Here is a 17167-nt window from a genome sequence, read left to right as displayed (position 1 = left end):
CGGGACACCTATTCTTTGCTTGCAGAACAGCAGGAGTGACAACTGGCCTTAGAGACCTGGGTTCTAGTCCCAGCTCTGTTACTCAACATCCAAGGACCTTGGGCAAGTAACTTTCCGGACCTCAGTTTCTTCACCTTCCAGTGGAGATGACAACGTTGAATGAGACATAACCCTTTCAAGTGCAAGTGACAAACACGCAGCCGAAAGGGGCTTAAACCAAAAGGGAAATTTATCAGGTCATGAAATTGAGAAGTGTAGGATTATGTCATGGTGATTCAGGCATGACTGGATCCAGGGATCCAGAGGCATCTTCATCATTCAGCTCTGCTTTCTTCTATATTGATATCGTTCTATGTCAGTCTTTCTCCCTGTAATGGAAAGATAGTCTCTAGAAGTTCCACATTTATGGGCTATAGTTCATCAAACATAGCAGAACCTCTAATAGCCCCAGGGATTGAGTTTCATTGGTTCAGCTTGGATTATGTGCCCAATGCTGAGCCAATCATAGGAGTTAGGGGAACGGTCTTCTTTGACTGGCCAGGTTAGGTCACGTGACCACACCTGGAAAGGCAGTGTCAGACCCAACTGAAACACAGTGCACCGAGAGTGGGGAAAAGGTCCCCCAGAGGAATAGGGGGCCTGATACCAGAAATGATGCAAGGCAGCAAACTCATAAACTTTCACCAACAAGGCCACTTATTTGGAGGCTATTAGAAGAGTTAGACGAGAAAGGCATATGAAGTCACTTTGGAAAATGCTACATGTGATTTCTGGTGCCCTAATTCATTATAGAGAAGAAATGGAGGTAGACACATGGCCTCAAAGGTGTTTGAATAATACGTAGTTTAAAAAATAACCTGGGGGTTGGGCTTCCCTGGTGGCGCAGTGGTTGAGAGTCCGCCTGCCGATGCAGGGGACACGGGTTCGTGCCCCGGTCCGGGAAGATCTCACATGCCGCGGAGCAACTAAGCCTGTACGTCACAACTACTGAGCCGGCGTGCTGCAACTACTGAAGCCCGTGTGCCTAGATGTAGCCCGTGCTCCGCAACAAGAGAAGGCACCGCAATGAGAAGCCCGTGCACCACAACAAAGAGTAGCCCCTGCTCGCCTCAACTAGAGAAATCCCATGTACAGCAAGGAAGACCCAAGGCAGCCAAAAATAAACTAATTAATTAATTTAGAAAAATAATAATAACCTGGGGCTTCCCTGGTGACGCAGTGGTTAAGAATCTGCCTGCCAATGCAGGGGACACGGGTTCGAGCCCTGGTCCGGGAACATCCCACATGCCACGGAGCAACTAAGCCTGTGCGCCACAACTACTGAGCCTGCGCTCTAGAGTCCGCGTGACACAACTACTGAAGCCTGTGCGCCTAGAGCCCATGCTCCACAACAGGAGAGGCCACCGCGGTGAGAAGCCTGTGCACAGCAACAAAGAGTAGCCCCCGCTCACGGCAGCTAGAGAAAGCCCACGTGCAGCAATGAAGACCCCACGCAGCCAAAAATAAATAAATAAAATAAATAAATTTATTTTTTAAAAAAATCCTGTAAGCAGTTCGTTTTTCCCTGAATCACAGGCTGTCTCTCTCTTTTTTCTAAATCACAGAAAAGGAAAAAGGGAGGGGCAGCCTTAGAAGTTCCCAGGAAGGACAGAGAACAGGATAAGTTGTAGAAGAGCCCTGTGTGTCCACATATGTGTGTTGGTGAGGGGTTGTCCTAGTCCTCCCAGGCCCTGGCCACAAATGGAGCCTTTGAAAGCAGGTGGGAAGCTAACCCTAATGGTCAGTAAACCCTAAGCTTGGGCCGAAGGCAGGACAAGGTGGAAGAAAGAGAGAGGACTTGCACTGGTCTGGATTTGAATACAAACTCTGACACTCCGTGGGTAACTCCAGACATGGGACTCATGTCACCGAGCCTCCTTCTGGAGTGGCTGGGAGACCCAAATGAGATGCACAACGGTGTTCAGTGAACAGCAGCCTCTTTTTCCTCTCACTGTTATTAATAAACTTAGTGCTAGTCTATCAGGGACAGTAGGGCAAAGTGATTAAGAACATGGACTCAAGCCAGCCCATCTGGGTTGGAGTCCACACCTTCCACTTATTAACTGGGTGACCTCGGACAAGTTACTGAACTTTTCTGTGCCTCCACTTCTCACCTGTCCAATGAGGATGATGCTAACACCACCTTAGAAGCTGACTGTGAGGATTAAGTGACTTACTACCTGCAGACCTTAGCATAGAGGGTACCTTCTCTACGGTAATGGTTGTTGTTCAATAGATGCCAACCCCAGCTGCTGGAGGGAACATGCTGTCCATGTCACAGGCTCAGAAAAGCGTACCTGCCCAACACAGCCACACGGCTAGTACGTCAACCGCTCCAGAGCATCCTTCCCCTGGCGTATCAGGCCCTAAGGGGGGATGGTAACAAGGGTCCTTAACAGATCTCTTCCAGATGGTTAAAAAAATAGACAACCAACTGGATGTTGATCCTTCTGTGATCCACTTTTCCAAAATGCTTTCTCCTCTAAGCAGCTAGCAGGAAACAGCCAGCATCAGGCAGGAAGGAATCTGGGGGGAGTGAAAGAGTTGAGAACATGGGCTCCCAGGAGGTGGGAGCCTGTGTGGATAGGCAGGTGGGGGTCCTATGCAGCTAGAGGAGCCTGACCAAGGGGAGGTGAGGGGGACCAGGGGTGACAGGAAAACTCTAAAGGGTAGAGGGCTCAGGGAGCAAATTTTCCCTCAGGCCAGGAGTCCGGAATAGCTGGGATGGGGGGGGCACAGTAAGGAGGGGGACTATGTGGGCACCCCTTATAGAGCATCTAAAAAAGAGCAGTTTGCTTCTTGGTTTTTTTTGGCCATAAGCCATGTGGAACCTTAGTTCCCAGACCTGTGATCTAAACCGCGCCCCCTGCAGTAGAAGCGCGGAGTCCTTTTTTAAACTTTGTCCAAATCAAAAAGATTTTGTTAAACTTTATGTAATTCACATGTGAAAGCAAAACGGTTTGCTTTCTTCTCTTAGATTTTATTTAAAGCATCTATTTTTTATTAACTTTATTGAGATATAATTTACCTACCACAAAATTCACCCTTTTAAAGTATACAATTCAATGGGTTTTAGTATATGCACAGTCTAAGTTTAGAACATTTTCAGCATGCCCAAAAGAAACCCTGTCCCCAGTGGATGCCACTCCCTGCCTCCATGCCTCCACCCTTCCCCCACATCAAGCAACCACTGATCTACTTTCTGTCTCTATAGATTTGCCTGTGCTGGACATTTACACATATAAATGGAATCATACAATATGTGGTCTTTTGTGACTGGCTCCTTTCACTCAACATATTTTCAAGGTTCAACCATATTCTAGCATATGTCAGTACTTCACTCCTTTTTATGCTTGAATAATAATATTCCATTATATATATATACACCACGTTTTGTTTATCCATTCATCAGTTGATGAACAGATGGGTGTTCCACTTTTTGACTATTCTGAATAATGATGCTATGAACATCTGTGTATAAGTTTTTTATGTGGACAGATGCTTTCAATTCTCTTGGGTATATACCCCAGAGTGGAATTGCTAAGTCATATAGTAACTCCACATTTAGCATTTTGAGGAACTAACAGACTACTTCCCAAAGCAGTTGTGAGTTTTCTTCTTTTTTTTTTTGTGGTACGCGGACCTCTCACTGCTGTGGCCTCTTCCGCTGCGGAGCACAGGCTCCGGACGTGCAGGCTCAGCGGCCATGGCTCATGGGCCCAGCCGCTCCGCGGCACGTGGGATCTTCCCGGACCAGGGCACGAACCCGTGTCCCCTGCATTGGCAGGCAGACTCTCAACCACTGCGCCACCAGAGAAGCCCTAGTTGTGAGTTTTCTTAATGCCACTGGCGGTGGTTCACGTGCAGAATTCATTTTGGCTTTTAAAAATTAGAAGTCAGGGCTTCCTTGGTGGCGCAGTGGTTAAGAATCTGCCTGCCAATGCAGGGGTACACGGTTTAGAGCCCTGGTCCAGGAAGATCCCACATGCCGCGGAGCAACGAAGCCCGTGTGCCACAACTACTGAGCTTGTACTCTAGAGCCCGCAAGCCACAACTACTGAGCCCAAGTGCCACAACCACTGAAGCCTGCGTGCCTAGAGCCTGTGCTCCACAAGAGAAGACACCGCAATGAGAAGCCTGCACACCACACTAAGAGTAACCCCTGCTCGCCAAAACTAGAGAAAGCCTGAACACAGCAACGAAGACCCGACACAGCCAAAAATAAAAATAAATAAAATAAATAAATTTAAAAAAAATTAGAACTCAATTTCTTAAAATGCAAATTTTAAAACATAAGCATTTTAAAAACTTTTAAGTTCAACTTAGTCATATCATTCTAATCATAAATCTATCTAATGTTATTACTAACTTTTAAGGGGGCTTTAATTAATAATTGGTTCTCTTTACAAAATTAAAACTGCCATAAATATGTTTATGCCATATTTATTCATTCTATATATTCTACTTCCTTTTTAAAAGCAATTGATTGGGTTTTTTTGGCCTCGCCATGCAGCATGCGGAATCTTAGTTCCTCGACCAGGGATCAAGCCCTTGCCTCCTGCGGTGGAAGCGCAGAGTCTTAACCACTGGACTGCCCAGTGGCAATTGCAATTGTCAAAAGCGATTGACTGGGAAAAATAAGTAAAAATAATTCTCTAAAAGAATTTTTTAATAAATTGACAAACCAGCTTCCCAAGTACTTTTAATGCAATCTAAGAAACGTAAACATATAAATATAGTAAAATTTAAGGTTTTTAAAAAAATATTTTGGTCCTACTTACAATCCCAGTAAGAATTGAACTTCAAAGTACACTTGTAAGGTCATTCTAATGATCCATGTCATCCCCCCTGCCTCCTAAGAATGTCAAACGCTCCCTCTGCTGGACAATACCTCAGGCTTGGGCTGAGTCGCAGAAGCCACAGTTCCTACCAATTCTTCCAAGGTCTGGGTGTTTAGTGAAATGGGTTGATGGCCCTTTAAGAGGCGGTAGCTAGCTCCCAGTTGCCATGGAGACAGCTGGTTACAAACTGGGTAGCAGGAGGCAGCATGTCTTCCAAAGTTCAATCCAAAGGTGAGAAGAGAGCTGAGGAATTTGGAGTGGGGACCTGGAAAGGGGTGGAGCATCTTCTCCCTCATCATCCACCCTGGGGTGGCCTTGGAGGATCTTGCTCTTGGGACCCCTGCCCCACCCCTGTCCTTCTTCCCAGGGTCCGCCATCTGCCGTCTCAACCTCTCCTCCCTCCCTAGGCTTCAAAGCCAAGGATCACCAGCCCTCAGCCCAAGAGAGTCTGCCACCCACAGAGGCCAATGCTGAAGCCGTCAACTTCCTCAACTCCCTCCGTGAGCCTGGGCAGTGGCGGGGCGGGGTGGGGGGGGAGGGGCAAAAGTACGGACGGGAGGGAGGAGAGAAAGCCCAGACCTGGCCACCCCCTCTCTCAGCCTTGATTCTCCTGGGACTCACAAAGGGTGTGAGGCCCGTTAGTTGATATTCTTCAAGGGAAGACCCCAGGGACACAGTGTGGGTAGGGACTGGTGGGGATTGGGGTGGGGGAGCCTTCACCTGCTGACTGCTGTAGAGGCCAATGGAGGGGACGCAGGGGCCACCTGGGGGACGTGGGATGAGGAGGGAGTGGGTGGAGACTGTGGGCGCACTGGTGGCCGGGGCGGGGGGGGGGGTGGGCGGTCCGAAAGTTGAGACCTAGGAGCTGGAGCTGGGGCTTTAACTGTCCCCACGGGACCCTCACGCACCCAGGGCAAGAGGAGCTGCTGACGCTATTCTTCTCGGAGACTCTGGTCATGGTCTCCGACACAGGGGAGCCTCAGGGAGAGCTGACCATTGAGGTGCAGAGAGGGAAATACAAAGACCAGTTTGGTGTCACGGAGTACTTCCCATTTGTGCATGCCTTTAGCCGCAGCTCCATGGACAAAATACCCTGCGGAAACTCCATTCTGGGTAGAGTTCCTGCTGCCTGACACCCTCTACCCCCACCCTTCCTCCACTGCCCTCCCCCTCCCACCCCCCAACTCCCAGGACCTTCACTCAGGACCAACGCTTTGACTTCCCCTTGGTACTAGAACGAGGCAAAGAGAGTGCGTGGGACACGGGGGTGGGGGGGTGACAGGGAAGTTAATCACAGCCTTAGTTTTTCCCTCGGACCACCCTACATCTGAGTCCTCCAGCCCGGGCCACCGCCTCCCTTCCTGCAAACTCCAGCCTTGTCTCCGGTGACAGCAGTGTTCACCTCCTCCCCACAGGCTATCTCTCGTGGAAACTGGAGGTTGTGGAACAACATAATAAGGAGTTCATCAAGGTACCTCCTGGGGCCCCAGCCTTGACCACATATGGAAAGTTTTCTATCCAAATTTCCCCTCAGTTTTCTCATTTATGAAGGAGAAACGACAAGGCGACCTCTGGGGGATCTCGCTCGTATATACGATCCCGTGAGTCCCTGGTTCTCCCCTCCATGCTCTGGCCCTTAGTTCCACGCCCTCCCCATGGAACGGAAGATGAGTTTGCTGAAGCAGGATGATCAGCTGGCCATGACCAGAATCATCAAGGAGGGTGAGGTAAGGATGAGAGCCATGTGGGAGCCATACTCTACATCCTCTTTGGAACCAGGAACAGGGGACAGATGGTGTCAGGCCAGGAGCCTGGACTAGGGACCATATGGACTGGACCATATGCTCAACACCTGTCTTGCACAACCTCCCTCCATTTCCTGGCTCAAGGTCCCTGACCCAGATTTGTCCTGAACAGGAAGTGAAGACCGAAGTGACTTTCTTCCCCTGGCACTCCATTGCGGGCTTCGTCTCCCAGGCTGCCAACCTGGTGTTGCTGAGGGTGATGGCCTGGAGGCAGACAGTGCCCAGCAACGCCCGTTTCCTGGCCTTGGACACCGAGGGCAAACTCTGCTATTCCACTTACGTGAGGGGTTTCCCTGGGTGGGGAATTGGTCTGGGGTGAACTAGAAGGGGCAAGGAGAATGCTGAGTTGGGAGAAAAGACACCTCTGTGGAGTGGAAGAGGGGGTGGAGTGGGGATAAACCTAGGGCGTGGGGGTGAGACTTCCAAGAGCAGGAGAAAGCAAGACCGCATTTGTTAGAGGGAGGACCAAGTGTGAGGCAAGTGGCGTGAGTGAGAAGGACCAAAAGCTGGGAGCAGTGGAAGAAAGCAACGCTTTTTGCACAAAAGTCAGTCCAGGAAAAATAAACATCGTAGGGGCCACTTTTTTTTTTTTTTTTTTTTTTTTTTTTTTGCGGTACACGGGCCTCTCACTGCTGTGGCCTCTCCCGTTGTGGAGCACAGGCTCCGGACGCGCAGGCTCAGTGGCCATGGCTCACGGGCCTAGCCGCCCCACGGCATGTGGGATCTTCCCGGACCAGGGCACGAACCCACGTCCCCTGCATCGGCAGGCAGACTCTCAACCACTGAGCCGCCAGGGAAGCCCCACAGGGCCCACTTTTAAAGACATATATATATTTTTTCTTTCTTTCTTTCTTTTTTTTTTTTTTTGCAGTACGCGGGCCGCTCACTGTTGTGGCCTCTCTCCCCTTGCGGAGCACAGGCTCCAGACGCGCAGGCTCAGTAGCCATGGCTCACGGGCCCAACTGCTCTGCGGCATGTGGGATCTTCCCGGACCGGGGCACGAACCCGTGTCCCCTGCATTGGCAGGCGGGCTCTCAACCAATGCGCCACCAGGGAAGCCCAAGACATATTTTTTTTAAGATCAGGAAATGCAACATCTCCAACTGCACTTAAAAATTATTTTATTATGTCTCAACCCTTAAGGGTGTTTCTTATTTTTCTCTTATTTTGGCTAAACTTTCATCATCAACCTACCTAGGACTTCCTGTAATATGTGATTTTGAAGCATGCCTCTGAACACACACTTTGGGGGCTGATTTGACCAACTTCGTAAATGACACTCTTGTCTTTTCTATCACAAACATGACAAACAGCAACATGTTTGATACAAAGAGGCACATACCATTTCCCCCCAATTTTCTTTGAAATGTTTTTCTTATGTTAGCAGTTTTCTCCCTGTTGCTGTAGCTGTAACAGGGATTTATTTTTTTTCTAATTATTTATTTATTTTGGCTGTACTGGGTCTTCGTTGCTGCACGCGGGCTTGCTCTAGTTGCGGCAAGCTGGGGCTACTCTGCTGTGGTGCGCGGGCTTCTCTTGTTGCGGAGCACAGGCTCTAGGTGTGTGAGCTTCAGTAGTTGTGGCACGCGGGCTCAGTAGTTGTGGCTCGCAGGCTCTAGAGCAGAGGCTCAGTAGTCGTGGCAGACGGGCTTAGTTGCTCCGCGGCATGTGGGATCTTCCGGGACCAGGGCTCGAACCCCTGTCCCCTGCATTGGCAGGCAGATTCTTAACCACTGCACCACCAGGGAAGTCCCCAGGAATTTAAATTTCAATTACAATGGGCAGCTTGCACGGGCCTGAGGCAGCCATAAATCTCAGTCTAGTCCCTCCTCAGCGTCCCACTACCTCCTCCCCACAAATAGCCCAGCCTCCGCCCTAGCCCACACTCACACCTACTTGGTCATCCCTATTACAGAATCTGCCAACTAGAAGCACTTGGTCATGAAGCTGGCATGGGGACGGGTTGGGGCAGGAGCAGGGTGGAGCTGACTCTCTAAGAGAAAACCCCAACTTAACCTGGGGGTGCATCTCAAATCTTGGGGCGCCTAAGGGTCTGGACAGCCAAGGGCTGCTTATCACTGGTGAACAAGCAGTGAAGCTATAACCTGGAGAGAAGGGCCAGGGTGAGATGTGTGGGGAGGCCCCGGTGGGAATCCACCTCACCTCCCTCCCTTCATTTTGGTTGCTGCCAGCAAGGCCTGGGCTCCCAGACGATCCAGGTGGGCCATCAGCAGGTGGAAGCGTTCATTGTGGAGCAGACTGTACACTCGGAAGAGGGCATCCCCGTGTCCTGCCAGTTTTACCTGCTCTCTGATGGGTGAGCTACTGACGGTGGGGCAAAAGGGGCAGTACTGAGGACAAGCATGGGAGCTCAACCTCCTGGGCTGGGTCGGGACAAAGGGAGAGTCCTGTTTCTGGGGACACCACCAGGAAGACTTGCTGTGGAGGTCTGAGTGCCCCTGCTTTCTCCACTCATTCACCCTTTTGCATATATGCATTCATTCTCCCGGTCTTCACAATGCCTCCCAAACCTCACCGAAGAGCCCTGAATGGCTGAGGAAGTCAAGGTCAACTCCACAGGGCCTAAGGCGTCGCTAAAGCAGCTGCCACGGGTGTGGGTGTAAAATTGAAAAACACCCAAGTCTGAACAGCTCAGCACTTGATAAAATCAGCAGGCTGGGAGAAGCACCCCAGCACACTGCCAAGCTGTCGCCAGAAAAGTGCGGGCACCAAATCCTGAGAAAATTCGGGAGGGGGAGAAGCATTTGTTTCTTGAAATTTCCAAAGAGGTATTGACAGAATCACTATAGTAGAAAAAAAAAAAAGTAATCAGAACGTTGTGGGCTTTCCTTATTTCATAATTTAACTTGTTTCTATTTTGAGTATCACATAGCAGGAGGCTCGTGATTCTTTTTATTTTTTTAAATTTTTTTGGCTACGCCCCATGGCTTGTAGGATTTTAGTTCCCTGACCAGGATTGAAGCCGGGTTCTTGGCAGTGAAAGCTCGGAGTCCTAACCACTGGACTGCCAGGGAATTCCCTTGTGATTCCTTTAGCGCTCACACCTCTAAATTTAGTCTTGCACACGTGCACACATCTCCAGGGTAGGAAGAGTCCCCAGTTTGAAAAGCAGGGGACATTATCTGGGGATCTAGAAATGAACAGGACCCTGGAACTCAAAGACAAGTGGAGGAGGGGAGGAGGGGGACAGCAGTAAAGGGAGGCCCCCAGAACACCCTTCAAAGGAGTGGGCTGGTCTAGGAAGACTCACACCTTCTTCTTTGTTGCACTCCAGGCACCTGGCCAAGAGGATCCAGGTGGGCTCCCCGGGGTGCTGCATGATCACCAAGGTGCCCACCTTGAGGGAGGTGGGTGAGTGAAGCCCCTGGCTGGTGGGAGAGTGAAGGCGAGGTGAGGAAACCTGGAGCCTTCCAGGGTGCATGGGTGGATTGAGTGTGCCATGGCCCCGGATCGGAGCCCGGGATGAGATGGAGAAGTTTTGCTCTCCAGCCCCTGTCTCCAAGGCAATTCAGGGACGATCATTTTGCTGGGAACCCCCTCCAGCAACTTCGCCCATATGGCCAGAACCCTGGGGTTTTACCTGAGCCTGCCCAGAACTGGTGTTCTTGGGCATCCCTCTGTATCTGAGGAAGGTTCTGGGGTCGGAATAGGCACGCAGCCTTCCTCCCACCCGCACCCACCCCCAGATGATATTGAGCCTCAGCCAGTGTTTGAGAAGAAACCCCTGGTGTGGGAGGAGGACATGGAGCTCTACTCGAAGTTCGTGGACCGGAAGGTGAGGAGGGGCTGCAGCCAGCCTGAGGTCCCCATCCCCCCATCCCCCTGCCCAGGGCGTACACTCCACCCTTACTGATCACTTTTTCTGCCCGGTTGAAATGCATCATCCCTAGGGGCTAGGGGACTCCAGCGTCCCTAAGCCCTCCACGGGGCGAAGGGGAGGGGAGCTCCTGGGACGCGGGAGTCCCGGGTCCTGCTCAGGCTCGGACCCCTCCAGGAGGAGCTCCGTCTCAGCCACAACAGCTATCTGCGGCAGCACCCCGAGGCCCAGGCGCTCATCTCCGACTTCCTGCTCTTCCTGCTGCTACACCAGCCGGCCGATGTGGTCACCTTCGCCGCCGAGTACTTCGGCCCCTTTGCGATGCGACGCCCGCCCACTCCGTCCTTGCGCTCCTCCAACCGGCCCTGCCCCTTCCACGAGCTGGAGCCGGAGGGCCTCGAGGGCGAGGAGGGCTAGGCGGGCAGCAAGGCGTTCCCCCGGGGCCCAGCTGGCCGGGGCGAGGCAGGAAGACAAGGCATCCGGACTGGGCTGGGGCGGCACGCGGGCGGGAGGCACCCGGGAGGCGCGCTTTCCTGCCTGCGGTTTTAATGGGAATAAACGGGGCCCTCCCGAGGCTTGGCTGTGAGCCGGATCCTTCTCTGACCAGCGTCTCGTGTCTCGGGCTTAGCATAGGAACCGTGAACAGGGTTTATCGAGCGATTTTCAGCCTTTCTTCCTAGCTGTTATTATGATCAATATCACTATTTTACAGATAAAAAAATAGAGGTACGAAAAGATTGAGTAACAGAGTAAACACGTGGGAAGTAGGATTCAAACCTGGACGTTGGATTCCAAGAACCCCCACTTTTAGTCACGAGGTTAGCCGCGATGGAGGGGCGGGGCTTTTGGCGCACAGAATCATTATAGATTCCACCTAGCATAATTGCCCGCTCCCGCCAAAGAAAGAAAAACAGTCGATGTGTTCACCACTGACCTTGCTCATCACCCCCGAAGCTTTCCAAACCCTCTCTCCCTACCCCAACGCCAGCTCTCACACTCCACCTCCTTCCTCCCGGTTCCCACTATACGCAGGAACCCCCAAACTGCGTGGAGGGTCCCCAGTTAGCAATAGGATGGAAGGCAATCATCACCTCGTTTAGGTTCCTTGCTTAATGACAGTTCTGGCCAGTGGCTTGTTCCTGCCCAATACTGGCCGCAGCTCAGTAACAAAGAGGAGGCACCCTCCCCTGAGGCAAGTGGTAATGGGCCTGCAGGCTCCATCCTTCCATCTATTCATTCCTCCCACCAGCTAAGAGGTGAGGGCCTCCAGAGAAGCTTTGCACTCTAGCGGACAATAGGGGCCAGTATCTACAAGACTGTAATGATGGAAATGTGCTCTATCTGCAATGTCCAATATGGTAGCCACTAGTCACATGTGGCCACTGAGCTCTAGGAATGTGATTAATGTGACTGAGGAACTGAAGCTCTACTTTAATTTTTTTGGCTGCGCTGCATGGCATGTGGGATCTTAGTTCCCTGACCAGGGATTGAACCCGCACCCCCTGCAGTGGAAGGCAGGGTCTTAACCACTGGACCACTGGGGAAGTCCCTACTTTAATTTTAATTAATTTCAATTTAAATAGCCACATGTGGCTAGTGGCTACCAGACTGGACAGCAACAGCTCTAGAGGATAAGGTCTTTTCATTCAATCAGGCAATCAGCTCAACAAATATTGGGCTCCTTCCATGTGCCAGGATGGTTCTGAGCCCTGGGAGATCAGCAGGGACGAGACCAAGTTCCTAGCCTCATGGCACTTGTAGATAGCATGGAGAGACAGATGATAAACACAAAAGATAATTTCTTATGTGAAATTTCAGACATTTATGAAAACAAGGCCAAGTCATGGATAGAAAGGGACTCAAGGTTGGAGAGTTGAGGGTGGAGACTTCAGGGAGGGCCTCTCTGACATCTCAGTTGAGTTGGGTTGTGAATGATAAGGAGTCAGATCTGTGAAGAGCTGTGGGAAAAGCATTTAAGGCAGAAGGAACAGCTAGTGCAAAGGCTCTGAGCATGGCACGTTGGGGACAGAAGGCCAGTGAGGCTGATGCACAGTGGCACGGGGCGGGGTGGGGGAGTGATGAAGGAGAAGCTGGCGATGAAAGTGCTCAGTCACCTTGAGGTAGGGAGGGCGGGGTCTTGAAGGGCCTCCTAGGCCCTGGCAAGTTCTCCTCATCCATGGAGAACTGAAACCAAGTTTGACTCAGCCCAATGCACCCAGAATGTTCCTGTAGAGATCCTGAGAGTTCCCTCCAGTTCCTGATACTCTGCCGCAGTGGGGAAGAGGAGACGGCAGTTAACATCCGACCCATGGACATCCTTCCTCTGCTGAGCGCTCTTTTTTTTTTTTTTTTAGTATATTTATTTATTTATTTATTTTTGGCTGCCTTGGGTCTTCGTTGCTGCGCACGGGCTTTCTCTAGTTGCAGCGAGTGGGGGCTACTCTTCCTTGTGGTGCGCAGGCTTCTCATTGCGGTGGCTTCTCTTGTTGCAGAGCACGAACTCTAGGCACATGGACTTCAGTAGTTGTGGCGCATAGGCTCAGTAGTTGTGGCGCACGGGCTTGGTTGCTCCGCGGCATGTGGGATCTTCCTGGACCAGGGCTCAAACCCATGTCCCCTGCATTAGCAGGCGGATTCTTAACCACTGAGCCACCAGGGAAGCCCCTGCTGAGCGCTCTTGCATCAGGTGACTTGAGAAGGAGTCTGCCACTTCCCTGCCTGCTCTGTGACATCCATTTCAAGACCAGTTTGTTTTTAGATCGTATCATTTGTCCCCAGAACTCCTATGACCCCCCTCTCCTTGCTCCATAGTCCTAAGCTATATATGTCTCTGAACAAAGAAAAAACAAAGATTGAGCACTCGTGACATGCCAGGCACTGGACTAGGGTGTGGGGATGCTGTGGGGGTATCAAGACCAAGCCCCACCTGCATGACACAGAGTCCATTCAGAAGGAAAGAGACATCAGCCAAGGCTCCCGTGGATGAATGTGTGAGTGTAGACCATGCAAAGTGCTACCTGCAATATTATAGTGTTTAATGCGACTTGATCTAGTGTTGAGAACCCAGGGAGGCAAAGGGAAGGGAATAGTAATAATAAGAGCAAGCCCTATGCAGCACTTACTATTCTAATCCCTCTACACATAAGTCATGTGATTCTCACAATACCCCTATGAGGTGGGTTCTATTATTACACCCATTTTACAGATGAAGGAAAGGCTAAGGTCAAGGCCACGCAACTGGTTAGTGGCAGAACCAGGATTTAGACTCAGGGAGCCTGGCTCAAGGCTATATGTGAATCCACTCTGATAAATAGATCAGAGGTGGCTCTCTGGAGACAGATCCCAGAACAGAGAAGAGGCATCGTCCTGCTTTAGATCCGTCCAGAGTAGTGTTGACTGTACACTGTCTTTCCCCTTCCCCAGGTACCCAGACACTGCCCCATTCCCTACTGCATTGTCACTGACAGCTGCTTCAGTGCTTTGAATTGCCGGGGTAGACAGGGAAGGCATTGTGCTATGGGAGCATACAGTCTAGCCCTGGAGAAATCAAGGAAGGCTTCCTGGAAGAGGTCACACCATAACTGAATCCTGAATGACAAGAGGCTGTTTGCCAGGCAGAGTTGTTTGAGGAGGAAGCAACATATGCCAAGGCATGGAGATGAGAGGGAGGGAGCATGGAATGTCTGAGCTACTGCAAGGGGTTCAGGACAAGATGGTCTTGTCCTGACAAGAACGCAACTAAAGTGTTGCCCTCTGTCTGGGAGCCTAAGAGGCCCTGGAAGTGGGTTAGGCAAATACTTAAATGCCTGCCTGTTTCTGCGCTTTTTCTTCCCACCAGAAGCCATAATACAAGCAAATAAACTAAGAGCAATGCTATAGATCAATGGAGCCCTAAAAAGAGAGTCTTACATTTTGACATTTGACAACAAAATTAAAAAACAGGGCTGATAATGCCCTTGGAAGGTGCAGATTTGACCTTCTGAATCTCTGTCGTGCTCCTCCCTTCTTTTGGTTAAATCTGCTGTTTCCCCAACACCAGCATTCCCGCTAAAACTCATTCTTGGGGGCTTCCCTGGTGGCGCAGTGGTTAAGAATCCTCCTGCCAATGCAGGGGACAGTGGTTTGAGCCCTGATCAAGGAAGATCCCACATGCCACGGAGCAACTAAGTCTGTGCGCCACAGCTACTGAGTTTGTGTTCTAGAGCCTGTGAGCCACAACTACTGAGCCCGCGTACCACAACTACTGAAGCCCGCACACCTAGAGCCTGTGCTCCACAACAAGAGAAACCACCGCAATGAGAAGTCTGCACGCCACAACCAAGAGTAGCCCCCGCTCGACACAACTGGAGAAAGCCTGTGCACAGCAACGAAGACCTAACACCGCCATAAATAAATAAAATAAATAATTTTTTTAAAAAAACCATTCTTGTTTAGTTTGATCATTTCCCCATTTTGTTTTAAGATATATTGCATCAGAATTGTCCTTTGTTATTTTTTTAAATAAATTTATTTATTTTACTTATTTATTTTTGGCTGCATTGAGTCTTCGTTGCTGCATGCGAGCTTTCTCTAGTTGCAGTGAGCCGGGGCTACTCTTCATTGCAGTGGCTTCTCTTGTTGCAAAGCACGGGCTCTAAGCGCATGGGCTTCAGTAGTCATGGCTCGCGGGCTCTAGAGCACAGGCTCAGTAGTTGTGGTACACGGGCTTAGTTGCTCCATGGCATGTGGGATCTTCCTGGACCAGGGCTTGAACCCGTGTCACCTGCATTGGCAGGCGGATTCTTAACCACTGTGCCACCAGGGAAGTCCTATCCTTTGTTATCTAGTCATCACAAATGCCCCATGTTTGAGCTACACTGCATCCAAAGCCTCTGGTGGATGAGACTGAGAATTAAACCACCATGTGCATCAATGTTTTTAACAGAAAATGTATTTGGAGTTCTGAAGAACTGACAGTGACCAATGACATTTTGGAACCCAATTTACAAAAGCAACTAACTGCGCCGTGCTAGGCGCATTTCTTGGGCCTCACACAAATGTTTCGGGGTATTTTCATCGCCCCTACTTCACAGGTGAGGACACTGAGGGCCTAAGAAACTTGCCCAAGTCATCGAGCTAGTGAGAAAGATTCACACCCAGGCCATTTGATTCCAGAGACTCTGACTCTGGTGGATTTTTTTTTTCTTTTGGCCACGCCACATGGTTTGTGGGATCTTAGTTCCCCGACCAGGGATTGAACCTAGGCCCTCAGCAGTGAAAGCCCTGAGTCCTAACAACTGGACCACCAGGGAATTTCCCTGGTGGATTTTTTTTAAATCAATTTTATTAAAGTATAATATTCATTCAATAAGACTTTTCCTTCACTTTAAAAATTGAGATAATTGCAGATTCACACATAGTTGTAGGAAATAATTCAGAGATATCTCATGTACATTTTACCCACTTTGTCCCATTGGTAACATCTTGCAAAATGTTAATATAATATAATATTACAGGGACTTCCCTGGTGGCACAGTGGATAAGAATCTGCCTGCAAATGCAGGGGACATGGGTTCGATCCCTGGTCCAGGAAGATCCCACATGCCACGGAGCAACTAAGCCCGGGCGCCACAACTACTGAGCTTGTGCTCTAGAGCCTACGAGCCACTACTCCTGAGCCCGCGTGCCACATCTACTGAAGCCCATGTGCCTAGAGCCCATGCTCTGCAGCAAGAGAAGCCACTACAATGAAGACCCAATGCAGCCAAAAATAAATAGAATTAAATATTTTTTAAAAATTCAATATTAAAACCAGGATTTTTTCCACTTTTTTCGGTGGTAAAATATGCATAAAATGTACCCTTTTAACCACAATTCTGCAACATTAAGTACATTCACATTATTGTACAACCAACAACCATCACCACCATCTGTTTCTGGAACATTTTTATCATCCCAGACAAAAACTCTGTACCCATTAAATAATAACTCCCCTTTCCCCCCCTCATCCCCTGGTCCCTGGTAATTATCATTCTACTTTCTGTCTCTATAAATTTGCCTCATATAAGTGGAATCACACAAAATTTGTCCTTTTGTGACTGCTTATTTCAGTTAGCATAATGTTTTCAAGGTTCATCCGTATGATAGCAATATATCAGAATTTCATTTCTTTTTAAGGCTGAATAATATTCCATTGTATGGATATACCACATTCATTTATTCATCTGTTGATGGACATTTGAGTGGTTTCCTCCTTTTGGCTATTGTGAAAAGTGTTGGTCTGAACACAGGTGTACAGGTATCTGTTTGAGTCTCCACTTTCAACACAACCAGGATAGAACTTCCCTGGTGGCTCAGTGGTTAAGAATCCACCTGCCAATGCAGGGGACACGGATTCGATCCCCAGACCAGGAAGATCCCACATGCCACAGAGCAACTAAGCCCATGCGCCACAACTACTGAGCCTGTGCTCTAGAACCCATGAGCCACAACTACTGAGCCCACATCCTGTGACTACTGAAGCCCGCACGCCTAGAGCCCGTATTCTGCAACAAGAGAAGCCACCGCAATGAGAAGCCTATGCACCACAACGAAGAGTAGCCCCTGCTCGCCACAACTAGAGAAAGCCCACACGCAGCAACGAAGACCCAATGCAGCCAAAAATT

At 49.9% G+C, this 17167-nt stretch overlaps 1 protein-coding gene and 1 long non-coding RNA gene across 2 annotated transcripts; one reads left to right on the top strand and one right to left on the bottom strand.

Annotated features, from left to right (window-relative positions):
* Nucleotides 1-206: 206 nt before the first annotated feature.
* On the bottom strand, nt 207-5353 carry LOC109550532 (uncharacterized). Its single transcript, XR_002177050.2, has 2 exons — nt 4931-5353; nt 207-368 (listed from the first exon to the last, which is right to left on the bottom strand). It is a non-coding gene; the product is annotated as an uncharacterized lncRNA (long non-coding RNA).
* CATIP (ciliogenesis associated TTC17 interacting protein) lies at nt 4975-11081 on the top strand. Its single transcript, XM_033859761.2, has 10 exons — nt 4975-5111; nt 5288-5380; nt 5793-5993; nt 6296-6351; nt 6521-6607; nt 6798-6965; nt 8878-9002; nt 9981-10057; nt 10393-10481; nt 10701-11081. Exons 1-10 carry the CDS (start codon nt 5087-5089, stop codon nt 10938-10940), a joined length of 1161 nt encoding a protein of 386 aa, XP_033715652.1. The 5' UTR covers nt 4975-5086; the 3' UTR covers nt 10941-11081.
* The last annotated feature ends 6086 nt before the right edge of the window (nt 11082-17167 follow it).

Source organism: Tursiops truncatus, chromosome 7 (genome assembly GCF_011762595.2).
Source record: "Tursiops truncatus isolate mTurTru1 chromosome 7, mTurTru1.mat.Y, whole genome shotgun sequence".
NCBI classification, from domain to species: Eukaryota; Metazoa; Chordata; class Mammalia; order Artiodactyla; family Delphinidae; genus Tursiops; species Tursiops truncatus.
The sequence above is the reverse complement of the archived record's forward strand: the minus strand, read 5'-3'. Positions and strand labels throughout refer to the sequence as shown.